Consider the following 22,438-nt stretch of genomic DNA (forward strand, 5'->3'; position numbering starts at 1 on the left):
GTTCATGTAATATTTCACTTTAGTCACCACCCAGACCTTTATGACATCACAAACACTGTAAAAAAAAAAAAAAAAAAAAAAAAAAAAGATTAGCAAATATTCATCTCTAGTGGATGTTTACATTGTTGTCCTCGTGATTATATAAAAACGGACATTTGTTTTTGCATCTCACTGTCTATGCATCTCGAACAGATTTTGCGTAATTCAAACAGACTTAAGGTTTGACGGGTTTGACAAAACATCTGCTATTTCAGCCTGCCCTCCCTTACACAGCTGAAATATCCACGACAGTTTGTTGATTTAAGGAACATAAAAGCTGAAAGTCAGAAAAGCCGCTTTCCTATTCAGCAATCTGAAGAGTGAACTTTGAGGAAGAAAATACATGCAGTCTGAGGCATAACAGGCATTTTATATAACAAAAACTGGAACTTTATGCACAATTCAGAAAGCTAACAAAAAGAAAATAAAAGATGTGTCTTTTGTAATATCAAATCTAAAAAACGCCTTGCTGTTCTTTAAACATCGTCAATGCCTCAGGTGTTCAACAATTCACGGTGTTTCTTTAGATGTATGGCCTCAACTAAAATGCATTGAACATCAGCAGAGAAGTATTGTTTTGTTTGGGAGAAGGAAATAAGACATTTCTCTGTGAGGGATGGTATCATACAACTAGTTTTATCTGTCTTAAGCAATAGTGTCTCCCAACCTTCATCCCAAGCCATCTGGGAGGTGTGGTTTTCTGAGCATATCAGAAAACATAACAGAACAATCTGCCTGGGAAGTCCCAGCGGGTTCCATACAGCATCTTTTTTGCGAGCATTTGTTTCAGAGGTGTAGCTCTCTGGCTTATTTAGACATCTCCCAGGTCTCCTTACTCTCCCATTCCTTAGATACTCGTGTTTGTTGAGCATATCGCCTACATGGATGGATATTGGCAATGTTAGGAGCTTATTTCACTCTCAGGATGGAATAATTCTTTTATCTCTTCAGCTTTCCTTCATATTTGTCCGCTGTGTGCTGTTGGGGGGATATTATATATAGTTTGAAGTCTCAATGAGTTCTCTCTTATCAGCTTTAATCCTGTTTTTATCTGGCCTTTTTTGCATTAAGGCGAGAGGACACAATGTATTTGGAGAGGTTTAGACGTTTTCTGGAAACCAGGACTAACTAGAGAAAGTAAAATGAGATTTGGACTCAAACTTGCGACCTTGCGAGAACACAATAACTTCATGTTGCGAACACTATTTCGCTATTGCTGTTATTCTTCTTCTAAAAAAGAAAAGGTTAAACTTATGGTTAACTTTTAGCTTCTTTGTGACTTAATAACTAAAAATGTATTAGAAAATACATATTTTGAATTTAACATCTTATAGCTGCTTAAGTCAGCCACAAATGCACTTCTGATGAATGCAAATTGTAATTAGAGAACTGATCTATCTCTGTGTCGCAAATGCAGGAATGTTCTATTAATACAAGGCCTCTAGTCAGGCCAGCATAAATTATTAGCAATTTTGTTCCTCGAATGTGAACACACACATCTGGTGGGACTGCTCAGGTGCACATGGTAAATGAAGCACAGGTGTAGGGAACTGAGCTAGTTTATGAATCAAAGAACAAACTAAAATAGCCCTTGTGATCACTGCTGAGAGTAGGAGATTAAAAAAAGAGGAAAGATTAAAGGAGGACATAATATAGAAATCTATGAAAAAACAAGCATGCAAGAAAACAAATAGAGGACAAAAAAGGATTGATGGACGGATGGATAGGGTGGACTTGATTTCACCAAGTACAACATGTTCCTGAATCAACATCGTTGACCCTGGAACAACATTCCAATCAACCAATCAGATTTGAGGGACAAGTTATGGGTAGGGTTAGATTTTCGGACAGGAATGTTGCTCCAGAATCAATAAAATATGTTGATCAAGGAACATGTCTTACTTGGAAAAATGACGATAGATAATGTAGATAGATAGATAGACAGATAGATTCTAGATAGATAAAGTAGATAGATAGATAGATAGATAGATAGATAGATAGATAGATAGATAGATAGATAGATAGATAGATAGATAGATATGGACAAACAGATGTTTTTGGCACCAATGTGTATTCTATATTATGTTTCTAAGCTTATTTTCAATGTAAATAAATCACAAATTCTGGGACGATGCATTTTCTTGAGATAATATAATATTTGCTACAGTAAATTAGGAATCGTGCAGGAATGATTCATTCCCATGTGCAGAATTTAATTATAATTGAATCAGTTTAATATGAAAGACCTGAGTTCAGGGACTAAATACAGGAATTAGTATTCTACACTTGGGATTTCATTGGCAAGAGAGACAAAGATCCAATCACTTTTTATTCAGTTTACTGTCCCCAGACCCAACAAATGGCTTGAGAAAATATCAACCGTAAATGTGTCAATAAACATTAGCATGCGACACATCAGCTGCATATCATCTCTTCGACTGTATAAGAAATACCATTAGATGCCAGGCATCCCGTATGGACAGATTTAATTGTCTGTTTGGCTGATGTGATAACTATTTGAAGAAATATCAATGATATAAATATTTTAATAAATTAAATACTATTCAATAGTCATCTTAAACACGTTCAGATGTCTAACAATACAGTATTTTAGTGACAATAGTGTGCTCCGAATAGCTTTTACGAGGACAAGTGGACTCAAATATGTGGATTAACATCAGATGTCCTCTCTCACTCCAGAGCAAAACAATGGAACAATTCACAAAGATCACAATGCACAGGATACACACAGAGCTACTGGGATCGGTCCCTGAGTCTTAAATGTCAGCAAACAACTGTGGAAAGATAGAGAGAAGGTGTGGGGAGAGGGCAGAACCGAAATGCCTTCTGCTATTGTTCTTCCAAAGGTCAAACCCTATCCAATCACAGAATAGTGTGACCCTGGCTATACGCAGCAGAGAGATACAGGAAAAATAATAGGAATGACATCCAAGTGTCCTCAACACAGGTTAGTGGGAATTAATGATACATATGGCAAAATATGCAAATAATGATTCGGATGTGCTGAGTAAGTTGTAAGCTATTCATAGGTTGATCAAAGATGTCCAAACTGGGATAAATGCCTTCACTAATGGGGTAACACTTTATTTTGATGGTCCCTTTTGAACATTCTGTCAACTACATATAACTTTTAGAGTATTAGTAGACTCTGCTTAATATCTGCTAACTCACTAGACATTCTACTGACTATAAGTAACTTTGCAAACATGTCAGCTTATTCTAACCCTACCAGTCTACGAACACTCTAATGAGAGTTAGTAGACATGTAGGTGCAACATTACTTATAGTCAACAGAATGTGATAAAGGGATCATCAAAATAAAGTGAAACCACTAATGGGAATGGGAAAAGTTAGTAAGATTGATGAGAGTTGTTTTAAAAACAAGTTAACATGCAATTTACTACAATCATCCAAAGCTTTTTGTGTGCGAGCTTTAAAAATGACTAGTGATTATAACAAAAGTATGCAAAGTCTGATCTGCTTGGTAGATTGATGAATAATCCATCATCTCTTCCAGGGGAGAAGCTTAGACAAATACCTGCAGAAAGGCTCTTGAGATTGACACTTCTAGAGATAATCCATTGCATCTGGATAAAGCCAGATTACAACCAAATAACATGTAAAGGCATACCATGTGAAATTAAAAATGTTCTCAGTGTGGATTTAGGGATAATGTGACCTCTTTCCTAGCTCATTGGCAGCATGAGCTCAGTGTAAGAATGGAGTGGCTTCTCGAATTTACGTCTTTTACTTGTGATGTTATGCAATAATACTGACGGCTAAAATGTAAAGTTTTAACGGATGTCAGTGTGAATGGAAAGAAACAAGGACAGTGACGCCAGGCACAGAAGTGGTTTGCAGATACAGTTTTTAATGTATCACAACAATGAGCAACAAACATACTTGATGAACTATTTCCAGAAGAAGTTGTTCAAATACCATCTACAATAAACGTCATTTCAACTATGACAACAGGTCTGTGACAAAATAAAAAAAGTTTCAAAACCATGTTATTACCGTAATACGGTACAGCTGAGACCTCAAACATTACAGTAACAAAAACTAATGAGACTACTCTCTATATATAAAACATCAATAACATTTTTGGTTTAGTTTATTTAAAGTTTTCGCCATAGGGGCATCTTTTTTTATTAAAACCTTGGGGTGCATTTTCTATGTTACCCAGGCGTTGAAAGTACGTATTGTGTAGAATATGATTACGCCTTGATCATCCCTTTGATATCCAGAAGAACAATCCTAAAATCAACCTTTAAAAGGTTGTCCTCCTATGCTTGACACTATCCATCCGTAGAAAGGTTTTTTGGCTGCTGTGCAGTTGCAACATTTATGTACAATTACATTTTTGGACCATCCTTTGTTTTTGTTTTTTTGTTGTTGTTTTTTGTTGTTTTTTTGTATTTTTTTTATGTTTTTTTTTTTGTTGTTTTTTTTTATTTTGTTTTGTTTTGTTTTTTTTTGCTTTACCAGTCCTTTGTGTGGGAAGCATTCTGGTCCAGGCTAACACCTTAGCGCACGGTGCTAGCTGACAGCTCAGTCTCTAAATGCTGTTCCACATTCAGGGAAAGGCAAAAGCAGAGTTCTAAAAGCCTTTGGAATCAGGACAGTCGCTCATATTTTGGACAGAGGCAGGATTGCACCTTAGGAGGCCAAGATGTCTCTTGTGAAACACAATCAAAAAGTGTCTTCAGGATTAAAATAAGCGTTAAAATATTAAAATTCCAAATAAGAACATTAAAAAGTCCACAAAAAAGAGAATTAAAAACTGTGACATTTTACCTTTAACAGAAAAAAAAAACACCTGTACAGCAATAAAAAGTAAAATGAAATGTTACTTAATTTCATCGTTTGAAACAATTTTTAAGCATGATTTGATTTAACCTGTCAAACAGTTGCATTACATGCTACTTGTTCATCTCAGAATAGGAATACCAAAAGCAATACATTTTTGCATTTCTTCATATTAATAAATTTGTACCATGCACAGCCAACTACGAATATGTACAACAGCTTAGCTTTCTTTGTTCACGAGCCTTTTACTTTCATACATTAAGCCTTCTGTTACTTTGGAATGAATCACATTGTCCAACTGTATCAAACCAGAAAGTGATTCGTAAAAATTAAACACCCTTGACAGCATTCACATTCTTTAAGTTACACAGCCAAAAACAAAAGAAAACAAAACAAAAGAAAAACAATGTAATTCATGATGAATCAGTATTCTGTCTAGTAGGAAGCTGAAATTTATGGCAAGCGATAAAAAACGTAAAAACAAAAACATTACACAGTAGCAGCATAACGTCATAAGATAATACTTTGTAATCCAAGTATCACTAAATATGATGGGAAATGGTCTATGTTCATGACATTAACAGAAGTGCCCAGAGTAGAATGGAAGAAACAGCCTATCCACTATATGGCAGTGTATAGGGGTAACACTGTGTTCAGTCCTACAGAAGTACAAGAAGAAATATTTTCATTTTATAAAACAAATGCTTTGTCCCCCTTTTTAAAAGCAGCTTTCTTGTTTAAAAGAAGCAAATGTTCATACCATTTTTTCAACACATTTTGTCCAACTTGCACTTTTTCAGTTTCAAGTATACAGTACTACTTTCATGGATGCACCAATTGTTAAATGTCTCTGGATTGTTAGGTGTGAAACGTCTAACAAATGTGGCCCAATCTGCTGCTGAACTACACACAAATAATAATTAAAACAAACAAACAAACAAACAAACAAACACTGAAAAATGATATCTATTAAATTAAGAAATGGCCTACCTCAAATAATAATAACAAAAAAAAAAAAAAAAAAAAATGAAATCAAATAAGTGCACTATAGTCCAGACACAAGCAAGTACCGTAACAGTATAGCAATTCACAAATGAAAAAATTTCCTATTCACATAATCTTCGAAGAGTCTATCAAAACTAGAATTATTACCTCTTCAGAAAAGGGTGTGATGAGAGGTAAAAGAAAGAAGGTAAGAGTTGGCACAGATTATTAGTATATTCTACAAGAAAAAAGGGTGTTGTATATAAATACAGCTTGTGGCAATACAAACTGGCAAACACAGGGGCATACACATGACTTCACCATTCTAAATTCCCTCAGTGGTAAAAGCATACTCTCTCGTAGGGCAAACTAAAAGGATATGCGCGTTGTCCAGTAACAGTTATATTGTCTCTTGGTACACTACACACATCAAGGAAATGCCTCCAATAAAGCTTGACATGTTTTGGTAAAAGCCATTTATAAGCAGGCTTCGTTGCTGTTTCAACAAATGAGAAATGTTATGTTCTGACCTGAGAATTTAAAGCTACTGAATTACACCTAACTAAACTAAGAGAAATTCTCTTTGAAAGTTCTGGATCATTATCCCATACAGTACATGCTAGCATTTGGAAATCAATCCAGCTGAGGTGCAATTTGCTATCGTGAGAATTTTTGGCTTGAATCAAGCTCCAAAAGAACTTGTGAGAGTTTTCCTATTCCATGTTTTTGTATACAATATAAGCTCAGTCAAGCATCTGCAACAGTTCTGTCCATAACAAAAATCAATCATTTTCTTGCCAGCATATCAATATGGGAAAAACAATCCTGAGTCAATCTTTTGGTACTGTAATTTTTTGGGTTAGAGAAACTTTGGAACTGCAGTTAAAAGTCTTTTTTTTTCGTTTAAGCAAGGGATCCGTTTTCACACCTACACACTGAACATATCCATTCTGATACTACTGAAATTGCCATCTAGGCCGGACGCTGCCTTAGCCTTGACTTCCAACGTGTTATCTAAGTCATCCAGCTTCTGGCTTAACTCACTGTCAGACTCGTCTGAACAGCTTTCGGTGGGTAGTGAGGTTTGAACCCCTGAGGTGCTGCACGAAGTTGAGGTAACCGTTGAAGGCAAGGAAAGGGGAGGAGGAGAAGCAGATGGGCAGGAAGCAGCTTTCCTGGCTGAGGCCTGGAAAAGAATATTTGGCCAGGACTTCATGGACAAGTGAGAGAGATGAGGCAAGGTGTTATTAGAAGAAGCTGCAGACTGCGAGGTAGATGTGGTGTTAGGACAAGGGGAGCAGACTGAGTGAGGTAATAATCTAGCATGCTCTTTGGCATTTCTCATTGCTTGTTTGATTGTTTTCTCTTTGTGCAAGCTCGACTGAAGGTGTTGGCCAAGTGCTTCGTTCCCACTGACGGACACGTTGCAGGCTATGCAATTGTACTTGCTTACGGCCTTGCGAAGCACTGTCTCTTGTGGATCAATAAAAGGGTGTCCAAAGTAACAGAAGGACTTCTGGTGGCGAGCTGCTGAGTCTTCATCAGCAAAAATCATCTGGCACTTTCTGCATATAAACTCGTGTTTGATGGACGGAACGATAAACGCATCTGGAAAGCTTGAACTTTTGGTATTCGTTTGGGGTTCTTCATTTGTGCTTTCTGTTGAAGAGCCTTTATCATCCTTAGTTCCAATAGCCTCTTTTGGTTTGAGAGAGTTACTCTGTGCACTTGTTGACTTAATAGTGGGCGTTTTCTGCTGTGTTTCAATTTGCTTCTGCTGCTGCTTCTGTAAGGAATCCTGGAGGGACTGCTGGTACTGTTGGTACTGCTGCAACAGGGCAGTAGGTGAAAGCCCAGCGATAGCCTGCGGCATTGCAGGGCCGTAGGGGAATAAGTTCTCCATTCCACACAGAGGAGGGAAGTATCCCCCCTGTACTCCACCAGGGAGCTGGGGCGAGAAGCAAGATGCAAAGCCAGGGATGAAATAAGGCAAGAACTGTCCCCCTAAGAAGGAGCCTGGGTCACCAGCAATGGCATTCTGAAGTGCTTGCAGTTGTGCCGGGTCCATCTGAGCCTCACTTCCCAATTTTCCTAGCACTGAAAGTGTCGGCGAGGGCTTTTCTCTTCTCTTCACAATTGGGGTCTCGGGACGGGCAGTGTCGGCTTCTCTTTCTTTCACCTTGGTCTTCTCTAGCTTCTTGTCTTTCTCTGATTCTTTTATGTGCTGCTCAGTCTGATTTGCTGCCAAAGGAGTGGGAGGAAGAGGAAGTGCAGGGGGCTGAGGAGGAGGAGGGGGAGGTGTCTGAAGAAGAGTCTTGGTTGGGGTACTGCTGAGAGACATGGCAGGAGAAGGGGTGGCTGGAGTAGGGAACCCAAGCATGCCAGCACCAGGAGACGCTAAAGCTGAAATACAGTAGTATAGATAATATTGAAATATTTGACTGCAGAATCACTCCTTAACTTAGCAAGACATTATTTTGGGGCTCTCCCTCTGATATACTGTTATGGATCAAAACTGTTACAAGCACTGTATCAAAAGAAGGATACAATAAAAAGAAGGAAATAAAAATAAGCATAAGCATTACAGCAACTGAACTTTAGGGGTCACAGCCAAACTCAAAGTATATTGTTCCACATTGTTACAGTAAATACATGCATTAAATGTCTCTATGAATCAGTGACGTCAAAGTCCTTCAAAGGAGGCAAATGGGGCAGTAGCACTAAGTGCATTTAATGCATTAACTGTTCATTAAGATACTGCACTGTGTTTTTGTCATACTGACTCACCAGGTGTATTTGGTGGAAAACCAGGAAGGGAGGATGGCCCATTGACACCAGGGAGAAGCACTGGTGGGAGACCAGATATTCCTGGGTAGGCAGTTGGCAGGCTAAGGCCATGAAGTGCATTACTGTCCACTGCAGGTTGCTGCTGGGCTGGCAAGTTGAGTACATCGGTTACCTTCTTCAAACGATCAAGTTCTTGTTGAGCCATAAGCTGGCGGACAGTGGTAGGTGCAAGATAGTCTTTTTCTCGATCAACCTGGTTGCCCAGGGTTTCCTGCACTTTTGCAATGTGTTGTTTCGAGAAGATATGATCACGAATTGAAAGTCTAGCTGTATACTTCACACCGCATAACATACACTCAGGCCTCGGTCCATCTGGAGAGCCTTGGCTTATCATGAATGGCTTTCCAATGTTTATTTTAAACTTCTTTTCTTTTGCACGGGCATTTTGGAACCAGACTTGCACAACACGTTTCGGGAGTCCTATTTCATTGCCCAGCATTTCACACTCTTGCATAGTAGGTGTGCGGTAGTCACTGAAGCAAGCCTTTAGGACTTTAAGCTGTAGATTGCTCATTTGGGTTCTAAAACGTTTGTGGGCATGTCTATCTCCACCAGCTTTTCCAGACTTGAAAGGATTAGCACTTCCAAATGGACTGGGTGAACTTGGATCAGCCAAACTTGAAGTCTCGCTCCTGTCAGCACTGTCATCTAGGTCATCATCTCTGGAATTGAAGTAGTCGCTGTCTCTGCCAGAGAAACTTGATGGGCTAACCATGCTGAAAGGGAATCTATCCTCACTTACATCAGAGGAGTGTGCTATGTTTTTGTTCTCAATCATTTTCTCACTTCCATTTATTGTAAGATTCTCAACCTCATTATTGGTCTCATCTCCAGTTGTAGCATCACTCAGAGCTGTGTTAATTGAGGAGGTCTCATCGCAGTCAATTTTGTTATCAAAAGAGGCTTCTGCAGAGCACATGTTAAACCCCTCAAGTTCATCACTATGTTCTGCTTTTACAGATGATAAGCTCAATAGGTTTTTTAGTGGCATCTCGGAAGGTTTAACTGGAGTGGAAGAAGCAGTTGGAGGCTCACTTTCATTCATCTCAATCTTTGTGGGTATTTGTAGGTAGTCAGCAAAAGTGTATTTATGGGGACTTTGACAGCCATCATCTTGAGGCATCATTGGACTTGGGGGCAAACTAAAGCCTGCCTGTTTTGCCTCATGCCAGTGTCTTGAGCGAATGTGACTATCAAGAGCTGACTTGGCCTTGAACAATGCCCTGCAGAATGGACACTTTTTATGACTTTGGGAGGGCCCAACTGCTCTAAATTGTCCTTTCCTTTCTCTGGCTCGGGTGTTCTGAAACCATACTTGGACAACTCTTTTCTTCAGGCCAACTTCCCGTGCAATGTGATCTAACATCTTTCTTGTTGGGTTTGAATCAAGTAAGTATTTATCATACAGGATCTCAAGTTGCTCTGGAGTAATGGTAGTCCTAAGACGTTTATCTCTGTGATGATCTTCTGCACTGTTATCTTTTTCATGAGATCCATCCTCTTTTTCATCTAATTTACGTTTCATAGAGTTAGAGTTCACAGCAAGGCCAGAGTTGCTTGGAGTTGGCATCTGGGATAGGGCTCCAGAAAGAAGTTGACCAGTCATAAGAGGGTTATTTGGATCAAAGATCATATAGGGCATATCCAGTGGCCTTTCTAAAAACTGTGAGTGTAGAAATTGGTTTTGGGCGGCCAGAAAATGCATGTGCTGGTGCTCCTGCCACAGCTCTACTGTTGGGAAAGCGATTTTGCACTGATCGCAGTGGTACTGTAACATGTGTTGCGGTAGGCTATTGTTAAGAGAAGACAGTGCAATTGAAAGAGGACTTGACGAGACAGCTGTAGACTGGGGCTGGGAATGGGGTCTTGACATTTGTGGTTGAGGTACTTTTTGTGGTGGAGGCTGTGGGGTTGAAGCCTTAGAAGTTTTTAACTCACTTAGGTTCTTGGGTGCTTGTAAAGGGGCAATCTCTCCCGATTTTGTTTTTTCAAGGAGGAGCTCAGGTTTGGGTGAGGTTTTCCCTACATCAGGTCGAGGTGAAGGCATTAAGGGAGAGCTGGAACCAGAGCTACTTGCTGTTACAAGAGAGGGTTTTGCAGTCTCTGCTGGCTTTGCTGAACTCTGCTCATTAAACTCTGCAAATTCTTCTAAGTGGTTTTCATCTCCAACTTCATCGTCCTCATCTTTGTAGCACTGCTTCTTCTGGTGAGTAATGAGGTCGAATATTCGGGGGAATATGACACTGCATTTCTTACATTGGTACTGCATGTTGTTGGTCCTGATGTATCGTTCATTTGTTAATTCTTTCTTTTCGCTGTCTTTTGTATCTGTTTGGTTCTCATAACTCTTGCGGGCCTTCTGACGAGCATTTTGGAACCACACCACAATCACTCGTGTTGGCAGGTTGAGCACCGTGGAGAGCTGCTCAATTTCATCATCCTTGGGGTAAGCATTGGTATCAAAGAAATCTTGGAGTACTCGCAGTTGATAATCTGTGAAACGTGTTCTTGATGACCTTTTGTTTGCCGTAGCATCAGTTCTGTAGTACTCTAGCATGTTCACTTGGGATTCAAGTCTGATGTCTTCCAGTGTGGTCATGGGTGGAATGTTGAAATTGTAAGGGGAATCTTTGCTTCTTTGACGTTCTTTGAAGAGTGTATTGCGGAACCAGTGCTTTATGACTTTCTGTGGAAGGCCAGATTTGTCTGCCATTTCTTGAATCTGTTCTTCGTTGGGAGAATTATTGATGTCAAAATGAGCACGGAGGATTTTTAGCTGATCGTCTGTGATTCTGGTGCGAGGACGCTTGAACTGAGACTGCCGCAGGAAGTTTGGATCCAGTCCCAGTTGTTGTTGACATAACTGTGTGAGGTCAGAAGATAAAGAGTCCATTGTTGGAAGCTGCAGTGCAAGCTGTGGGGGTAGCCCAGGGTGCTGCACTGATTGCATCATCAGTGGTGGGAAAATTGGCAAGTCAAGAGAAACAGGGAGCTGCACTTGAGGAGGTGCAGTTGGTGGTGGAGGTGGTGGTGGTGGAGGAGGTGGTGCTTGCTGGGAAGTTTGTAGAGGTGATGGAGATGGTGTCTGTGATTTTCCTACAGATGTAGTGGCAGGAACAGCTGTCACTGGGGCAGGAGGGGGAGGAGGTGGTGGAGGGGGAGGTGGTGGGGGAGTTTCTGGAGATCCTGGGTTTATGGGGTACAGCTTGTCATAGGTCTCCCTGTACTGCTGTGCAAACTTCTCCAGCTCCACATATGGAAAGAACTGCCCATGCACATGTTCCTGATGGCTTTTGAGAATAAGCATGTTCGAGAAGAACTTTCCACAAAGCCCACACTCCAGTTTGTCAGTCAACTCTTCCTCTCTGTTCTTTTTCTGGCTTTTCTGTCTATTCTCATTGTACTGAATTACCAATTCAAAGCCAAAGTTCTCTAGTAATGCTTTAGCAGCATTACCTCTAGCTCCTGATATAATGCGTGGCGGAGGAATAAGAGGTTCTGAAAATTTAGGCTTTCTGGAATCTTTTGTATCTTTTGCACTGTCAGTATCATTAGCTATATCATGCTTTGCTTTGCTCTCCTGCTTTTCTAGGTGCTCTTCAGCATCTCTGGACATTTGAATCTCAGACAGATTAAAGTGGTTGGACTCAGTTTTAGGCTTGTGACTCTGCTGCTGTGCTTTCTGCTGCTGCATTTGAGACTGAGAGGCCTGCTGTTGAGCTTGCTGCTGAGAGAGCTGAAGCTGTTGTTGTTGGCCCAGCTGATGTTGTTGCTGCATCTGCTGCTTCAGATCTTCTAGGAATGATCCCGTCATACCAGGCATCCCAAACGCAGCTGAATGCAATGCAAGCTCAGGGCTGATGTTAAATTCAGCACCAGGGATGTAGAATGGGAAGAGGAACTGGGGCTGCTGGAATTGCAGTAGAGCTTCTGGTGTCATTGGGAAATGCGGGAAGAAAGCTGGGTTCAGAAACTGTGGCTGAAAGAATGCAGCTTGCTGCTGGAGCTCATGCTGCAGTTGCATCTGAAGCTGTGCTGGTGACTGGGTTAGTGGGTAGGTGGGCTGCACAGGGATGTGATCAGTAGTTTGTTTTATGGTAACTTCTTTGGTATCTACAGCGTTTTCTTTGTTAGAGGATACTGGTGCACTTGCAGAATCAGTGTTTCCCTGATTAAGTGGAACAGGGCTTTTAGATGAAGTACTTCCGCTGCTACCACCCCCAGTACTGGTACTAGTCTCCATTTTGGCGGTTCGTGCTTTTGTCTGATGAAGTACAGACCTCATGTGAATCTCCAGGGTTGAGCTTTGGCTATAAGCAACGTTACAGATATTGCATTTGTATGGTTTGTTGTCAACATTGTTGCTGGTCTCCTGGGGAACTGGGCTTGAGGCCTCTTGGATAACTTTCTTTAGCTTATGCAAATGTGAGACAGAATTGTAGTGAACAAGGAGAATGTTCTTTTGGGTGAAAGACTCTTTGCATACTGTGCATTTGTATGGACGTGAGGGGTCTAGAAATTTTTCCATGGTGAAATTTGGACCTTTCCTAAAAGGCAAGGTCCGCTTTGGCTCGGAGCCCATATCATCAAGCAAGGAGCTGCTGTCACTTCCAGTCGGACTGGCCTTTCCTTCTTGGTCAAGTTCCTCATCTTTGTCTAGCTCATGCTCAAAGGCTTGTGCCTCTTCTAGAGCCCGCATTTCACTCTCAGCTATGTCACCATTTAGGGGCAGGTTCCCACAGAGTTGCTGCACTTCGGCTTCACTCAGCTCAGGGTGACCAGTCTCCAAATGCTTTCGAAGGGCAAGGAATGTCCTGAAGCTGCGCTGGCACAGACTGCACATGGTGGCTGCACGGATGGCGTGGTACTGGGAATGTATTTCAAGCTTCTGCATAGTCTTGAAAGCCAGACTGCAATGGTTGCAGCGGTATTTGTAGACGTGGCGATCAGAGACTGAGAGCTGCTGGCGCTTCTGAAGATCACCAAGATGCTCCTGCATGGAGTCTGGGCTCTTCCTGTCTTGCCCACTCGCTTTCTTCCAGTCAGGGGCCTCAGCAGCCTCCTTTGGTGGTTTGAGTTCCTCATTGGAAAGTTCAACCTCACTTTTTTCTTGGCCTGTGCAGCTTTTCAAATCTTTAGAGCTGTTTCCTGTTGAAATTCAGAAAAAATAAATATTTAAAAATTCTTCCAAAGAATTTTCATTATATTTGATTATTGTTATGACTTTTCTAAGGAATCCTCTGTAATGCGGTTCGTACATTTCAGATGACACTGTGGCAGCATAAATGTGCTTACCCATGGGTTTTCCAGATCCCTCAGGGATAACAGCTGAAGAATCCATCAAAGATGGGACTTGGTCTTGTAATGATACAGACAGCAAGGAATTGGGCACTGTAACATCTGGACCTGCAACCTGAAGAAAGAAAATATATAAATAATGTTATATCACAGCTTTAACCACAATCAAACCAACATAAGATAAGCAAAAAAACATAAATAATAGATTTATAAATAATACATTTATTCAAAATGTTAAGCTTGAAAACACAGAGATACAGGGACAGGGACCAAAAGATAGATTTCAAAACTGCTGTTTTGTGAATTAATAAGCGGAGAATTTTCCAGTTCAAAACATATTCTTTGGAGAATACGCTAGGCCTGGGAAATGCTTATTCAAGTTATTCCCTGCCAACACTGTCAGAGTATGATCTAGACAGTAAGGCTGACAGCTTCAGTATTTCTTTCTTTTTTTCTTTTTCTTTTTTAAAGAAATAAATGAATGCTGCACATACCGTCATAAGTAACTTCTCCACACAGTCTGGAGCCACGCTATGGAGGTGGGTGAGATGCAGCTGCAAGTGAATCTTGTTGCTGAGGACATCCTGACACAAGGGGCAACTGATAACTGGCTGCATGGAATGCTGGGACATGATGTGCAGCTGTAAACGGTTTGCATCTTTATTACTGTAATTACAGTATGGGCACTGCTGCACCTGAAAAGACAAAGTTTATCATACCATTGCCATACATTATAGCACTGCTCCGAACAACTACAGTACTGCTGCAACATGATGCCTTAAGAAAATCAAATTCCAAACAAAACAAGTACAACTCCAAATGTCTATAAAATTAAATTTCCTCTAATTCACTGAAGTTTTCATTTCACGTAACTTAATTAAAAAACCTAATCAAGTAAGTAAGTAAGTAAATGAACTAGCATGAATGTCTGGAATTTCTAATCAGAAGATTACAAAGAATGTTGACATGAACCATTTCAGACTATGCCTCGTTCTCATTACATGAAGTACGTTTAAACTGCAACTTCTCACTACCTGTTTTAATGTAGCCCTTTCAGAAATGGTTCAGCAAGTCCTGTACCATTCAGACAGGATAATGCTTTTTAATATAATTTTTATTTATTTTTTAAAGTGAATGAATACAATCTAACCCAGAAATTCAATTTATACACAAGGATGGCTCAGTCTTGTTATTAAGCCCTATTTTTGCAACCAGATCAGAGTAACTAACCTGCTCATTAGACAGCGTCTTCTCTTCAGCTGATTTAGCTCTCTTGGTTGGAGTGTCATTTTCTTTCTCCTGCTGAAGCGACCGCTTCCCTGCTGCAGCAGTCCCCAGGGTTTCTTTAGACAGTGTATTAATTCCTGTGAATAAACAGATAGGATATCTTCTGTCACAAGATTATTCTGGACTCCTGATGCTAAAAATCTCCTGACAGATGACAATGACCCTTACTTTTATAAGACGCCACATTTGGGTAACATTAGCTTATTGTTAGGAATGTAGATCTGATAAAAGGTTATTGGGCGACTCACATTATGTGAGACTCAGATTATTTTATTAATAATAATAAAAAAAATCTTCAAAAAGCATTTAAATTAAATTACACCACAGACAAATTGTGTATTGATTTTGAGCATGAATACTAGAGAATCCAGGAAAAATCTATATTCACAAAAGCAACCGAATGAAGATATTCACAAATAAATAGAGGTTCGAATTCATTGTTATTGCATTGCAGGTCAGGGTACCATTATGCAGTTCATTTGGGGGATATAGACAGCAAAATCACCATTTCCAACATCCCCCTGAATATCCATGCCTCACACTCTGTATTAGAGGGGGTTGCCATGTTATTTCCATTTTAGCTGAGCTCAATTCAGCAAATCAGCCCCCAGTTGTATTTAGAGTATGCTGCGCAGAGTGATAAATCTTTCATTACCCCTGTATCCTCAGATACAGACAGTGTCCCAGCCTCCTCAGTCAATGCAATTTATCCTCTCGCTGCATATGCAGTGAACAAAGAAAGCCCTGCTCGCTGTTCTTCACTCTAATCTGGTCACTCTAGGCTAAATGTGTGTATTACTCTTATGAATCAAAGCTTAGCAAAGCAGTCATCGAAAATGGATGGCAAAAAGATGTTGGAAAAAAGGAGTATTTTTTCTGCTCTGTATTTATTTAAGTATATTTCAATATCTGCTGCGTGTTCATGCATTTTAATTCTTGGCATTACAAGGCATTCTGTTTATGTTATTGTGGTCTTATATATCAGGAGTCTGACATATTAGCCTGCCAAAAAAAGTGACACAAGAGGAGGGGAAAAACCACAAGGGCGCAATACAAATTTCCAAGAGTATCAAGAGTATGGTCTGCAGTCTCGAATAGCTAGGTAATCTTTTTTCTCTCTCTGGGCTTGATATCCCTGCTGCGTTGGGAGGGAGGGGGGGGGGGGATATGTCACATGCATTTCATAACAAACAGAAAACCTCATTTGCTAGTCTCCCCAATCTCATTGCTGTACCGCGTCATCTGAGCTTTTTTCTCCCCCTTCTGTTTATAACAAGGATTTCTAATTTTAACTTTCAATTTTCACCATCTTCCAGTCAATCTGCAACTAAATTATTTCCCGGGTGAGGAGGTGACTCCTGGACAACTGGGTGCAAACACATTTCACAATGCAATGAGGCCCCTTCCATTGATTGCCATCATATTGAATGTAAATGTATGGTCTGGGGGCTAATCTGCTCTACATGAGGATCCATCTATATGATTTATTTTCTTAATCAACACTCTGCTTTCATAAACATTTAAAGTGCATTGCAGATGGACACACTAGGCTGTCAGAAATTAAACCGGGAGAGACAATGAGGAAAGAAAAGCCATTGCAGCATTTAATACAGTACATGCTCCATTTCTGTTGTGCATAAGGCTTTGTTAAACTGTCAGCTAAATGAATGATTAAAATATTCTAAAGATGATTTTATACACACACACACACGTGTATGTATGTATTTAATAATTATTTAATAATAACTTTATGTAGAAATGTGTCAGGACTCAATGGCTAGGCTCTTTGTGCAATCTGTACCTCACACTAAATGAGAATGCCCTTTTTCTTTGTCTACAGACACACACACAGTGCAATGAAGCAATAGAGAAAATAATTGTGACACCACAGCCCCCCTTCACATCCGAATGACAAATGTCTTTGAGAAGCAGGACCTAGCTTGATTAGATAAATCAAACTGTGATTTATGATAGTCAAGCTGTTTGCATTACAGGGACCAGTGCCGTAGACAGGACACCCATCTTTATTTACAACTGTCAATGGGATTTTTAAAATCATGCAACCTATGCATGGCTTCTTTAAAGATCTCTGTTTAAAGAAGAGAAACAAGAAGAGAAATTGGCCCTTCTAAGTGAAGGGCCATTTTAAGTCCTGTTAATTTTCTAAATTTAAATTCATATCTCATAGCACCATCTAACATGAATAAAATGTTACATGAACAAAAACTAGAGTAGTACGCCCTCACTTTGAAATCTTTGCAAAATAGTACTGTGCTTTCGTAAGACAAGCTATTTTATTTCAAGATTTCTTTCCCCTGCAAACGCCAATTACACAGGTCTTGCTTGATAAAGGCGTCATAAATTTACTATTCAATTTACTGGTCTTCAGTCCAGCCAGTCTGGCTGAGGTGACAGGGTAATAAATAAAGCAGGACCCTGGGACGCTCCGAGAACTTTAGTGATTTACAAGGACAAGAGGTTAAGGTTACGCATTAGTGTGACCTACAGTTCAGCAGATAACATTTGAATACCACACTCTAAATTCTCAGCTTGCACAGTGCAGCCCTGCTTTCTCATCGCTCTCGCAAAAAAAAAAAAAAAAAAAAATGCATCCGAGTCCATCAGCTTTACCATCGCACTTCAGACGAGGCGTAAACCGACGGATGTCATATTTGGCAAATCCTACAGGACTCTCTGAATTGTTTAAGTCAGCAACAGAAATCATAGCTGTAGGCTTCAATGAAATATGCAAATACTTTTAATTTATTTTAATCTAATATCTAGAAAGACAGAAATTAAATAAAATGCAAGACAGATCCAATTCTGCATATTTACCACATGCATTTGCATGTTTCCAGCTCGAAAATGAGCATTTATTTAATTCAGCTGCATTATTTTAAATTTCATAAGCATCTGATTTGAAAACAATATTTAATTCCCCTGCTAATTTACAGCAGGTATGCAGAAAATGTTCTTAGCAATAATGACAGCTAATTTTCATCTTTGCTTGTGTTTGCTGAATTATATCTTTACCCTAAAGCCAACACACTGACATCCTTCCATGCTAGTACTATATCTAAACAGAGCACAAAGTAATCTGGAGTTGATCCAGATTAAGACATTTGCATGGAAAATGCAATTTGGATTATAATTAATCCACAGTGACACTGGATTAAAATGAAAAAGTAAATGGGCTGTTTTGAGAGATGCTGCCTATGAAGATGAATATTGTGAATATCTCTACATATAATCTTTAATATGCAGGAGCCTGGTGTTTTATATTCCAACCAACATTAGGGATTTATTCATTTAGACCAAAAAAACATTTAACATATGGGTTCAACAGAGCAACCCCTAAAACCCATTCTGACTGCTCCTCAAAGTAATGGATTAAAAAAAAAATCAAAACAACAGCCATTTGAGGACAGATATTTTCTAATTTCAATTTAAATACTGTAGCCTTAAAAAAAGGAAAAGAAATTGTCGCAATGCAAAAGTTTGCAAGCATATAGTCCCATTAAGGTTTGAGATCGCTAGTTTAAATGGGACCTGCATCTCAACCGCAGCGTTAAATGACGCTGCATGTAATAGGTCATGTAAATGCATTGAGTACGAAGTGCCTCAGACAAGCCTGTCATGGCTATATGGATAAAAGATAAACGACTGGCTAAACTAATAGGCTCTGTCCTGTTTCAGCATTTCCTCTGCTCCATTGAACCCAACATTATGTAGCTAGGTATGGTGTGCATGAAAAGACGCCTAATGTAATATTCATTTCGACCATATATTTCCATCTCATACATAAAAAAGCACATATGAATTCTTATTTGGCAAATCAAATATAACAGAGCCTTAGGTAGTGATGCCAGATGCTAGCTCCAGGGGCTGTTTCCTGATCTCAACACAACACTGTTTTGTAAAGATTGTTGCCTTTGCTAATGTGCTACCAGTCAGACGTGTAGATCTACAGTTCGAGGACAATGAGCTCTAATAGGTGGTGCGTTGCTTGAATTCTTTTTAAAAAAAGGAAAAAGGGTTACAAAACTATACACTTGAGCACTGTCTAATCCTATGCTTATACAAAATTAATATGTCATCAGAGGAATCGCAAGAACAGCAAAGATTAATGAAAGGCGCTTAAAAATTACAAGCGTACAAACTGATTTGATTAAAAAAAATAATCTCGGTGGTCACTGTGGAATATTCTTTGCCTTTATCCACATCTCTGCCATCAGATGGCTATGATTAAAATGGGTCAGCGGGAGGCTACTGATAGCATTCACATGCAACACACACATGCAGCTGTTATTAGCAGGAAAAGCCCTATTGGAAGAGAACAGTAGAGCAAAAAAGGTAGGAGTAGTGTATGTTAGTGACTAAGCGACATTGAAGATAGGGTACCGGGGGGGGGGGGGGGGGGGGAGAGACCAAAACTAAAGGTCTTACTGGAGTCCTTCTCTGTTGTCTTGCCTTCTATGGCGTCCCTCTTGCTCGAGTCTTTGTCCTCGGCCGCGGCCAATGAGGAGGCTCGTGGGGATTCCTCGCTGTCTTCACCTGGTTCTTCTACAATTGAACACAGGAAGGGCATTTGGTTACCCACTAGCAGTTACAGTGACTGGTTTTGAATCGTCTCTGTGTGTGTGTGTGTGTGTGTGTGTATAGACAAAATATACCACAAGACACTGGTGCGGGGGATCCGTCTGGTTTCATTAACCCTGGGACACTGAAATATGAATGTTCTTCACACACCTCTCCAGATTGTTAGCACTGGGCAGATTACATGGACATTTTTCCGTAGGCTCAACCACCCCCGCCTCCCCCCCTCGTGTTTAATAATTCTGTGTATCTTTGCAGCACTGCCAGTGGATTAATCTGTTTATGCTGTTAGGTGATAGGTCGAGGCCGTGCGCCTCTAATCCCTGAAAGGCCTACTGTTCCCTTTCATCCAGAGAGCATTTGTCTCTCACTGCGCTGATGTCACATTTTAATGAATTTTTAGCAGGCTGAGTAATGCCAGATAACCACTCCTGTCTTTCCCCCTCCACCCCATGCAGCTTCCATCACACGACACACGACGGGGGAAGAAAGAAAGAGAGAGAGAGACAGAAAGCGAGAGCGAGGGGGAGAAATAAACATATTTTGGAAGACCCCGCGAGAAATGAAATAAATTAGGACAACATGAGGCAGGAAAATGGTGTTCAAAGTGCTGCGCTCATCCATTTTATAAAACCTTAATAACCATATAAATTGACCACGGGGAGGCAAAAAGGTCATCGGTATATTTGCATACAATCACTCAAGTCATTGTTTGGTAAGCAGAGGGGCCCCGACTGCAGATACATGATATAATTAACCCTTTAAAACTCCCCACACAGTGCTGGCACCGACGTTTTAAGTGCAATACATTAAGTGGAAATTATATACAGCATGAAATTTTCATGGCAGATGCTGGGAGTGATTGAAAGGAAAAATTGTGCTGCACTCTAGTCCTGATGTTTTATTAATAATATTCTGACAACAGGATGAAATATCTCCTGTCACTGCTGGCAGCCGGCTGCAAAAATTGCTATTTCGGCGCACATGCGGTGACGGTGTGCTCTAACACATCCTGCAACAAAGACACTGTCTGTGTGTGTGTGTGTGTGCCGTGTGTGTGTATGTAAGACAGCTGGGGGTATCTTTAGACGTACATGCCGCATTTATACAAAAATAAATGGCATAAATTCCAGCGTTTGTGCTTAAGGAAACAAAAAGCTGTGGTGTTGTTTCCATTCATATTCAGAATTTTAAAATAAAAATATAAAATAAATAGAATATAAACTAAAATATTAATAATAATTAATAAATATAATTGTATACACATTTCTGCATAGTAATTAGGGGTGGGTGATATACCGGTAGACAAGATTACCGGTAGATATTTGTCAACCAGTAGAGATTTTGGCCTATTGTCTCCATCACGGGTACACTTACTTGATGTCGCAGTGCTGTGCCGTCTTGAAAGTTTATCATATGAATGCATTTTTAAGCCTTGTGGTTTAAAAACAATTGATTTTAAACCGTTCAAGCGCAATAAGCAGTGAATGAGGACTGCTCATACAGCGCGTGAGTACTGAATTTGGTGTCTAGAGTTCTTTTTAGTGCCTTACTGGGCTTGAACAGTCAAATACACACACTTATACGTCAAAATGTCCGCATTTGCAAGTATCCTCATAAAGAGTCGTTTATGTCTTAAGTGAATGTAAATGGTTGATAAAAAAGCGCATGTGTATCAGTATATTAGATTAGTACATCCGCTCTTAAAGTGACAGCAGCCTAATAAACCTGCTTTGTTCTGTTTTGTATCCGATTAGTTTGATTAGTGAAGTTTTTTTAGGGTAGGTCTGTTTCATTTGTGTTTTTTTTCTATTGTAGTTTTTATCCTATTGTTTGTAATTATTTTATCACTGACTACTTGTCTTCAGTGGGGTTTTTTTTATTTTTATGTTTTCTTTTTTTTACTTGTGTTAGGCTAATAAGGCCATAACTGTGTAGGCCAGTTAAACATCAAGACTTTCTGGGTTTAAAAATATAGTCAATAAAATACTATTAAAAAATATTTTAAAATGAAAGTACTGGTAGGCTACACTTCAAATGTATAAATTTCATTGCATACAGTATGTACATAACATACAACGTGTATCTCGCTCTCTGTGCCTCACTTCCTTCCTGTCGCAGAGGCAGTTGAAGCAGGACTGGGGATGAGTGTTGTGGGGGAAGGCGGTATTAGGGGGCAAAGGGGCTCTGGACAGAGGTAGTGTTGAGCTTAAGCCAGTGTCAGGACAGAGGGCTAATCAGAGGGAAAGAGAGAGAGAGTGCATTGCCTCAATAGGCAGATGGGGGTTAGGACCAGCTGGATGTCTGTGATCATGACCAGATTCCAGGTCAGTTAATAAAAGAGACACACAAACACACACACACACACACACACACACACACACACACACACACACACACTCTTACACAAACACCACAGCACAATGTCACACCCTAAGGGTACAGGGGCCAGGCTGTGGCACCTCCCCCTTCACTCACCCCCTCTCTTCCTCCACGTCCTAAGCGTGAGGCGCTCTCTTCAGTCGGCTAGATTTACTGACCCAGTCCCCCTAGCTGG

General features: G+C 40.1%; 1 protein-coding gene across 1 annotated transcript in view; it reads right to left on the reverse strand.

Annotated features, from left to right (window-relative positions):
* Positions 1 to 4,489: 4,489 nt before the first annotated feature.
* Positions 4,490 to 22,438, reverse strand: part of zfhx4 (zinc finger homeobox 4) — a 73,393-nt gene continuing 55,444 nt past the window's right edge. The window contains exons 5-10 of the mRNA XM_084102180.1: positions 19,732 to 19,848; positions 15,229 to 15,362; positions 14,493 to 14,693; positions 13,996 to 14,113; positions 8,641 to 13,848; positions 4,490 to 8,256 (exon numbers count right to left, since the gene is read on the reverse strand). Of these exons, the coding sequence (XP_083958306.1) occupies positions 6,782 to 8,256; positions 8,641 to 13,848; positions 13,996 to 14,113; positions 14,493 to 14,693; positions 15,229 to 15,362; positions 19,732 to 19,848 (7,253 nt within the window). The 3' untranslated portion in view covers positions 4,490 to 6,781. The remainder of the gene's footprint in view (positions 8,257 to 8,640; positions 13,849 to 13,995; positions 14,114 to 14,492; positions 14,694 to 15,228; positions 15,363 to 19,731; positions 19,849 to 22,438) is intronic.

This window comes from Abramis brama (genome assembly GCF_963993115.1).
Source record: "Abramis brama genome assembly, chromosome: 24".
Classification (NCBI taxonomy): domain Eukaryota; kingdom Metazoa; phylum Chordata; class Actinopteri; order Cypriniformes; family Leuciscidae; genus Abramis; species Abramis brama.